Source organism: Ammospiza nelsoni, chromosome 1, assembly GCF_027579445.1.
Source record: "Ammospiza nelsoni isolate bAmmNel1 chromosome 1, bAmmNel1.pri, whole genome shotgun sequence".
Classification (NCBI taxonomy): Eukaryota; Metazoa; Chordata; class Aves; order Passeriformes; family Passerellidae; genus Ammospiza; species Ammospiza nelsoni.
The window spans coordinates 115,391,003-115,400,597 of NC_080633.1; the positions used below are offsets into that span (position 1 = coordinate 115,391,003).

Below are 9,595 nucleotides of genomic sequence, written 5' to 3' on the forward strand. Positions count from 1 at the left end.
TGGTATTGAAATATCAAAATAATTCTTCTTTTGGTTACAGATTGCAGAAGGGATGGCATACATAGAAAGAAAAAATTATATCCATCGAGATTTGAGAGCAGCAAATGTTCTGGTTTCAGATCTATTGATGTGCAAAATTGCTGATTTTGGATTAGCAAGAGTGATCGAAGACAATGAATACACAGCAAGGGAAGGTATGTATTTTTATTTTTGTCTTTAAAGCTTCTGCCTCTGGGAGGCAGTGAGGTTGTATCTAGCAGAAATATGGTCACCAAGGATAGGAAGTATTGTAACAGCTTCCTAGGGGCTGCATTCTAATGCCAACTTCTAAAACGAGTAAAGGAAACAACCTTTCTGTGCTCCCCAAGATTTTTGATGAGTTTATTTTAAATAAATTTGAAAGACAAGGACAATCTACAGTATTTAACTGCACACCATTTTTTCCTAAATTGAACAAAATAATTGCATAGTCTCAGCTTCCATCTCACAGAATTAAAGGCCAAGAAACTGTGATCTTAAATTCTCCTAAAATCCTTAAATGCCTTGTGGACCTCCTTTCAAAGGAGGAAACCCTAGCAGGTATAGTTGCTGGTAACAAGAAAAGCTTTAGCAGAACTTTGGAAGCTGTTTGAGGAGCTGGAGCATTAATTTACATGTTCAGCAGCATTGCAGGGACCCTGGAAGGCTGGGTCATGTCCCTGTTCAGCACATGGATGGGAGATAACAGGGTCAGGACTGGCCAGAGGAAAAACCTGCTGTGAAAGGTGTATGTCTGGGTTTGGCCATGCGTGTTTTGCTAATGTTGTCAAGGATCCTTTCAGGAAATGCACTGTTGGTTGTAGTGAAAAGTTTTTATTTTTGCTTCCATGCTTAAGCATAGCTTTTCAGAGTGGTTTGTTGGCTGGCTTTGCCCTTCTCCTTTTAAAGACACAGCCTCAGGTTTTCACAGTCTGGATGGATACTCTGGTAATGTAGGCAAGAGGGGAAGAACTAAAATATGAAGAAAGAGAGCAACACACTACAGCTGAGATTAAAGGAAGATGAGCTCTTCAGCAGGCACTGAGTTATAGTAATTCAATAGATCAGCAGGAAGGGTCTGGTTAAGCAGTTTTCAGAGGTACAGACCCATATCTGTGGGTTTAGCTAGCTCTGGACTTTGTATATTGATTAAATTAACTTCTCAGGTTATAAATTTTTATGTCAAGTTTCTTTGATGTGTTTTCTGCTATCAGAAAAGTTTCCTAGCTCACCTGGTATGATGTTAGAGCAGGCTAAAAAGGGCTTAGAGAGACTCTGCTTGTATTACTCCCTGTTGTCAAATGAATTAATATAGTATTCCCAACAAAGGCTGCCTGAATGTTTTTATTTGACTGTAAGGAGTTTGCTTTTATATGGCAATTTCTGGAATCTGTTAGTTAGATATGAAAGACAGTAATTTAAGATATGACTTTTTAAGTTATGTCTTGCTACTGCTTTTGCATCTATGGCTGAATGTGAAATGAATTAAAGTGACTATTTGAGACTGCTTTTTTTTTAGGTGCAAAATTCCCTATTAAATGGACAGCACCAGAGGCAATTAACTATGGATCTTTCACTATTAAATCTGATGTGTGGTCATTTGGGATTCTCTTGTATGAAATTGTTACATATGGAAAGATTCCTTATCCAGGTATGGACCTTTAGTTTTAGTCTGTATTTATACTTTGGTGCTAAAAGGCAAAGAAAATACTCAGGGAGAGAGCTGGAGAGCTGGCAGTAGTGACACTGATGATTGGAAAAATGTCTTACAGGTAATCATACTGCTTTGAAAACTTACTGTATGTGTAAGGTACATGCCTCTCCAGGGTGAATTTCAGCAAACAGAGTAATGAGACCATGGGTATATAGTCATTTTTATATGTTCTAAAGGTGTTACAACTGCAGCAAATGCAGATCGTGTGTTTCTGACATCCCTGTTTTGTGCACCAGAAGCGCAGTCCCATGGCGAGGATGCAGTGCTGCAAGTCCTAACAGTGCTCTGTAAGCTTTAATAACATAAAATATGTGGGGTCTTTAATAACATAACATGTGAAGATACTAAGAAAGTGTGTTTTCACAAGCAAATAGGCTGTAGTAATTTGTCAGTGCTAGCCTAGTCTAAACAAATATGAAAGCACACCCTAAAGCAGTGTTGATGTACCACTAGGAATGTTTAATGTTTATTGTTCCTTACAGTCAGGTACAAGGCCACAGAGGTGTGCACATCAAATGGAGCTGCTTTGGGTGGCTGTGAGATGGTCGTGTGCTTCATGTCTCATTTTTCATTGTTAAACAAAATATATATATATGTTAAATATATATAATGTAAAATTAAATATTCATGTTTCCAGCACACAGAGACACCTTGTATGAAGGGTCTTTTATGCACATAAAATTGTTACATGTCAGGCAAAGATGATTAATTCTGGGCAACAGACTGCATTCATTTAAGCTTACTGAGGTTATGGGAAATTGCCCTAAATTCCCTTCTCTGGTGGGCAAATGGGGAAAGTACAGCCATGTTCACCTGCACTGCCCATCTCATGGGCAGAGTAACTTCAGAGAGGAATCTTGGGATTCTGGCGGGAAAGGGACACCAGGTATTTCATCCAAGCAAAACTCTCCCGGTGCTTCCAGTGCAGCAGCTCTTGCTGTTTAAACAGTGAAAACATTTTCACCACTTCATGAGCAGCTGGAATTCTGCATCTTGAACTGCCAGAGATGGTCAAGAGGCAGACCCAAATCCCTGAAGTGACAGTAGGCTAAACACCTCTGGACACAGGGAGATGGGAAATCCCACAAGACTCGGGCAGTGGGAAGGGAGTGATGGATAGCCAACTTTACACAGCTATGGGAGAACACAGTGACTTTCCATACAGAGCTAGAGCCAAACCAGACATTCTCATGGCACAGTTCTAGGCCAGGAAAACACTGAAGCTCAAGACTAGCCCCTTTAAACTTCAAGAGGTGATAGGGCTGCTTGAGTCACTTTGTAGGTGAGGGCTATGAAATACTGGACAGCACAGCAGGTCCTCCCAAAGCTCTCCTTAAACACTGCTAGGGAAGCACTGTTTAAGGAGGATGGATGAAGAATCAAGGAAGGGAGATGGGAAGGATCAGAAGGGAGAGGTGTGCAGCCAAGTAAGGCATGGCTCTTCCCACAGTCAAGATGCCTTTTTTCCCAGTTAGCACTTGCCTGTGTGTACAGAGAGCTCCTGCATGGAGCTGGGCTCACAAGATTATTTCTGAAGAATTTCTGCTTAGAAAATGGTCCTTCTCTGAGCAAACCTACAAGGTCTCCTGGAAACCAGCACTACAAAAATACAAAACCCAATCCAATACTTAATTCTGCAGCTAAATGTGCTCTCTCTTTACCTTCATAAGCCATATCATGGTTCTATTCTGAGAATAAAGTCAATCTGTACAGCAGACACAGTACTGCTGCACTGCTGCGGGAAAATCTCTCTTCTAGGGGAAGTCTGGGCAATATTTTTTTAAATGTGGGAGCATTTTTATGAGCACCATAAATACTCCCTGCGCTGTGGATTCATTTATCAACCAGCAGTTACATATGGAAGGCTCTTGACTGCATATTATTTTGTTTTAATATTTGCAAGTATTGCTTGCATTAAAATGGATGAGAGATGTACATCTATTTTAAATAGAAGTATAAATTGAAATAGCCTGTTAGACTGAAAGTTTATTCTGAGCACCAGAATCACAGCAAAATATGTGGGTGACCAATTTACTTTACACGAGGAGATGTGACAGATTTGGGCAAATTACCCCAGCATGGCAATAGTAACTTGGTGATGGATTGTGACCAGTAACAACTGGACAGAAACGGTAAATTGATTTTTCCCTTCTAGTGGGAATGCTTCAAACTATTATTTTCAATTATTAACCAGCTCTAGCAACTAGAGTATTCAGCATAGAGCTGCATATGAAACAGCTGGAGTTGAAATTGGCAAGTAGCTAATACCTGCACTCAGCTTGGTAGGAAGCATTTCTAGCCAAGAAGTTTGGAGCTTTTGTGATCTTTGTTCTTAAATTCCAACAGCTGTTTCTCCTCCTGAGAAACTCAAAGCCATTAGTGGAACTAGAGTTTCAGGAACTACCTCTGAAATCTAAAACAAGGATCTGATTCTCTAGGCACAAAAGTTGAATTGGTAGTTCAAACGTGATTTCTAGGTGACCACATAGTATGTCAATACTGGCAGCATCCATAATTGCATTCCAGTTATGCTTGGGACTCTTCACAAGGTATGACCTTTCTGTACAGTGGGATTCCTCCTCCATACCACTCTGTTCACATCATTTCCCAGGCCCTAACATAAACAAATATGTCTTTGTGAAACCTAACAGGTACCACAGCATAAATTAACGGACATGTACCAAAACTTTAGCATTCAAGAGGGTGTAAGTGTGATAAATATGTATGTGGGATATATTTCTGTCACTGATTAGGATGTAGATATGGTAAGACAGGTGATTCTTTAGCTACTAAAAGAAAAAAATTGAAACAATTTTAAAAAGGTGAAGTTAAACAAGTAGCTATTTGAGAATACTGTTTGGACTGTGGATAACCCTTTTTGTTTTAAATAAAGCCCCAAACACATGGAAGTATGTACATGACATTTGCTATAAAATGTTTTCATTTTTTGCTTCTGAACTCAAATGGATATTAAACAGATCTTTTTCCTGCAGGGTAGCTAAAACACAGGCTTGTCATCAGCATTCATAAGGTAACAGTCCTGCAGACAGCAGATCTAAGCACAATCCTATGAATTACTTAAACCCCAAAAATCATCCCCATTCTGCATAAAAGCCCAGTAGCAGCAGTCTTCATATAGCAGCACGGTTAACTAAGATTTTGTAGGGTAGGAATAACTTTTTTACTGCATATATTATATACAATCCCATTTCTTGAAGTTCAGGCAGTCCAATCACTGTTCTCTATAAAATACTTTATGGAATTTATTCCTGTATTTAATTTGTCTCTATATAGCAGTAATTCCTTATTCTGTGACAACATACCCTTCCCCTACTTTGAAATACTTCTTTTCTGCATATGGGCAGTGTTAGTTCAGGAAAACTTCCCTTCTCCTTCCAAAGAGGAACTGAAAATAAAAAAGATGTGCCCAAAGTAAGCACTTTGATCCAGACTCAGATTACATGGCTGTGGGTATTTTTGGAAAAGCTCGAAGCCAACAAGCTTGAGCTGAAGTCAGCTATATGAGCTCTGGTCATCTTGAATAATCCAAGTATACTGGATAAAGTTGTCATTTGGTTGTAATTCAAGTGTGTCCTTACCTGCCAAGTGGCTCAACCCACAGCAGTCAGATAATGCATGTAAAGGTCTGCAGGGTCTGCAGCAGCAGAGCTGCACCAGGGGTTCAGGAGAGCACCACATCTGCATCTCCACTCTTGACCCTGCTCAGAGCAGGACCCCTCCTCCCTCCTGTCAGCCAAGCAGAGCTGCCCTCCCTGCACCTCTGGGGAGCTGGGGTGTGCAGGAGACTGTCCTGCATGAACCTGACCAGAGGCTGAATGGCCTGAGAAAACAAACCTGGAGGAGCTGTAGTCTCAGGCAGAACTGCACCACATGGAGCATCTAGCCTGAGGAGTGGCTGAGAGGGCTGGGATACCCTTTCCAAAAGGGAAAGCCTTCTCTGGTGAGCATGAATCTCTAGGCTGAAGCACAGGTGCTCCCTGCATGCCCAGCCATCAGAACAAACAGCATCCCTGAGTACAGAAGAGAGTCTGTGCCAGAGAAGGCAATGCAGCCACTGGCATGGTTAGATCAGATTTGCAGAGGAAGGGACAAGCCCAAAGGCAGGTTTCTGGGTAGGAAGTGGTGAGCCTAAAATAGCAAAAGCTGGCCCTAGTGTAGCTGACCTCCTGAAAGTAGGTGTTGAAACTGTTCTGAGAACCAGTTTCTCAATGGTTTGATAAAGGGTGGGGAGGGGTGACAGGAAATTTAAAAAAGGGGGAGAAGGATGGAGTCTAGGGCAGGACTCTCATGTGACATTAGCTGGCACGTGAGATGCAGGGTGCACTGCTGGTACTTACAGTTCTTATCCTCTGGAAGAAAACCAAAGCAGGGGAAAAAAGCAAAGCTCAGCATAGCTGGCAAGTAGGTTTTGCATGACAGGAGTAGGACAAGAGGGGAAGTTACCTATTACAGTTAATGATTTCATGAGTGACTCTCCAGTATCTTGCAATCAGCAGCATTTACACAAAAGCTGATGTAGAAGAAATCCTGAAATTTTGGGCAGGCTGACTGCAGTGTGGTCAAACGGGGGGGCTGCTCTCCATCTCAGGATGGATGGGTCTCCAGCAAGCAGAGCAGCAGCTCTACAGCTAGAGATGAAGGCTGGTGCCAGGGCAGGCTTTTGCTGGGAATCACACCACCACAGGAAGCAGAGTAAATGGAGACAGGATTGGTCAGAAGAACAGAGCAGAGGTAGTTCTGGAGATAAGAATTGTGATTTTTCCCCACAGTTTTGTTAGACTTGACAGTACAAGTTATGGTGCTTAGCTGCAGTAATGGAATCATTCCCACCAGGATTTTCAGAGCAAGTCCCTCATTGCTGATGCACACCTTGACTTTGTTTATTGAACTGATGCCAGGAGCTATCTTTAATAACTAGCAAAGATGTTAAACTAGTGGGTGAAGATCTTAAGAGTGAAGTAAAAAAAAAAAAGACAAAGTAACTTCTCTAAGAATGGAGATAATTTCATCAACTCTTTCTTCTTTGTTTTTTGTTGAAGGTATGAGCAATTCTGATGTGATGGTTGCTCTTCAGCGTGGGTACCGGATGCCACGCATGGAAACCTGCCCAGCTGAGCTTTATGATATCATGAAAACATGCTGGAAAGACAAAGCAGAAGAGAGGCCAACCTTTGATTACCTACAGAGTGTGCTTGATGACTTCTACACGGCAACAGAAGGGCAGTACCAACAACAGCCATAGAACAAAGAACACTTTTTCTATTGCCGTAGATCATTGGCACAGACTATCTTTAGAAGAGACTGCTCAAACCAGTTACTTCATGCATTCAGATGTCTTAACTGAGTGTGGAAGCTGCAGAATAATTCTGCAGAGAAATAATGTTTTTATTTAGTTAAAACAATTCCTCTAAAGCTTCAAGTTCTCCTTAAAGGCTCTGTGTTTTGCATCTGTAGAAACACCCCAAAGCAAACAGGCTTTTTGGGGGTCAGGAAGGAGAAGGAAGGAAAGCAGTCATGCCCTGGTACAGTTTGACAAGACCTTCTTAGGATCTAAATCATGCAATATGTTACAAGGAGACCTTCATAAAAGTGTTGAGAGGATGCATGAACAGCTGTTTTCGAAACAAAAAGTCACAAAGGAGAACTTACAGATTTAAGACGTGGTGACATTCTTAAATCATCTCTTTTGAAATACAGCATATTGCAAAAATTATTTTTATATCCTTGTTATTTCACATTAGTATCAGGCGTACACTCACCTCTTGTAAGGCTTTCTAAACAGTGTCAAGGTTTCCTTTGAGGAAGAGTTAGGTATGTCATTCTTTACACTGAAAAAAATCTGATTTTCTGCTGTAAAACCCTAAATTTAAAATGATTTCCAAAGCATTACAAAAGCATCAGATGCAGAAGTGCAAGATGAACACACATGACTGCAGACATGGCAGCACACCTCACTCTGTGTTCAAGCTTCAGCTTCCCACAAGGCCAAAGTCCATGGAATCATCTGAAGTCCATGGAAAAGCCCAGGACTCTGAAGGAAGTTCATACCTTGATTGCAGTCGCTAAAAATGTTACCAGTGAAAATATTTTAATCTTCATTTTTAATCCTCTGTGGTTATTCAAGAATATTCCTTATATTTTTGCTGCTTTAATCAACTAACCTCAAATCTGTTTGAAAGCTAAAACTAGCTCTAGCACTATCGAAAACAATTTGTGGAAACATGCAATAAGATATCAAATTATATTGCAGTGACACTGTCACATGTTGCTTAGTATTACAAATCTAATTCTTAAAGTGAAGGCAAGTTGCTGTGCTTTTTACATGGAATTGTTCTATCAAATTACTTACCCAAACAGATGAGCTAGTGCACTTGCAGTGTAACCACAGCACAGCACAATTACTTCTTTTTCAATGTGACACTGGTTCTTAGAGCTGAAATCCAGTACACATCTTTGCCATCCTTCAGCCCAGTTATTTAGGCAAATGGTACTTTGCAGAAGCTTAAAACTTTTCTAAGAAAGCTTCAGTGTGCCTGCAGTTGAAGCTCAGCAGCAGAAGTATTCATGGCTTTTCTTTTCCAGGGGCTTCCTTCAGTCAAACTGTGCAGTTTAAACAGACTGTCAGTTAAATATGTAAATAGTTTCTATTGTATGGTGATTTTTAATTTTAATAAACACTTAATCTGAAGCTAGTAGTATGGCAGTGATTTGAGATAAAACAAACAGCTGATGTTCTATCCAGGGGTAGCTTCATGTGGAACAGGGGAATCTCTGATTATCACCACTGCCAAGATTAATGGACTCTGCTTTCCTTACAACTTTGAGAAACTGAAAAGGACCAAACCCACCGTTTTTGCATTCCTTCTTGTAGTTTCTTATCCTAGAGGGCATGAAGAGAAGAACCAACCCTCAGCTATTCTTGAAAACAGCTTCTCAAAAACCTTTAATGGAATAGCTACACTGTGCTTTAGCAACTTTTGGGAAAACATTAACAGTTCAGCACTGGCCAGTAGTTCACTAGAAGCTTCATTTTAACACTGAAAGAAAACCAAAAAGAAAAGCTCAAGATAATGTAACTTTGTCTTTCAAACCATTTCCTGTAGCAAACCAAAGAGCTCTGGGAAGTGAGAGGGAGCATAGAAAGAACAGTTGTTCAGAGAGTAGGAGGTTATAGTTAGTGTTACATAAACTTGCTGGACAGGCTGCCAAGGTGTAGCATGAGGTAGTTTGAAATGGTATTATGGAAATTTTCCAGCATTAACCTGTTCTGATGATTTTTTAAACTTCTGCTTTAATTACTTTTCCTAAAGCAATTTGTACATAACAGCTTTCTTATTCAAGAGAGCAGCATTCAGTGTCTCATATAACTACACCAAAATATTTTTTAATAGCTGGAATAGTTTATGTGGGAGTAGACATATTTTAGAAATCCTACCTTGCAGGGATTATAGGCCTTCAGAACTACTAAAACCAGAAAACCCTGTATTTAAACAGAAACAGTTCAAAGCACGAGGACAGCAATGGCTGAAGAACAACCTCTGAGGCCTTGTTAAATAGATGTCAGAGTGATTTCTGATCACAGAGCAGCCCAAAACTCCCAGCAACCTGGCAAGGGGAGTCACAGCAGAGCAGGGCTGTCCTCTGTCACACGGGGAGGCTGCACCACCTACTGTCCCCCCAGGGAGGGAGAGGTTCTTGCTTTGAGCTCAGGCCCCTTCCACTGAGAGAAACTCACTTGCAGGGGCTGATCAATCCAATTTACTTACAGATTCCACAGCAAGCCTCCAGCAATTACAGGCATTGTACTTCCACAGTAGTTAAAAATCCCCTCACCTTCACTGA

The 9,595-nt window shown here is 40.8% G+C and overlaps 1 protein-coding gene across 6 annotated transcripts in view; it reads left to right on the forward strand.

The window, feature by feature from the left end:
- The window catches only part of LYN (LYN proto-oncogene, Src family tyrosine kinase), a 49,706-nt gene extending 41,265 nt beyond the window's left edge, over positions 1-8,441 (forward strand). For all 6 annotated transcript variants that reach the window (XM_059480781.1, XM_059480694.1, XM_059481020.1 and 3 more), the window contains exons 11-13: positions 41-194; positions 1,538-1,669; positions 6,793-8,441. In XM_059480781.1, coding sequence (XP_059336764.1) covers positions 41-194; positions 1,538-1,669; positions 6,793-6,995 — 489 coding nt within the window. In that variant the 3' untranslated portion in view covers positions 6,996-8,441. The remainder of the gene's footprint in view (positions 1-40; positions 195-1,537; positions 1,670-6,792) is intronic.
- The last annotated feature ends 1,154 nt before the right edge of the window (positions 8,442-9,595 follow it).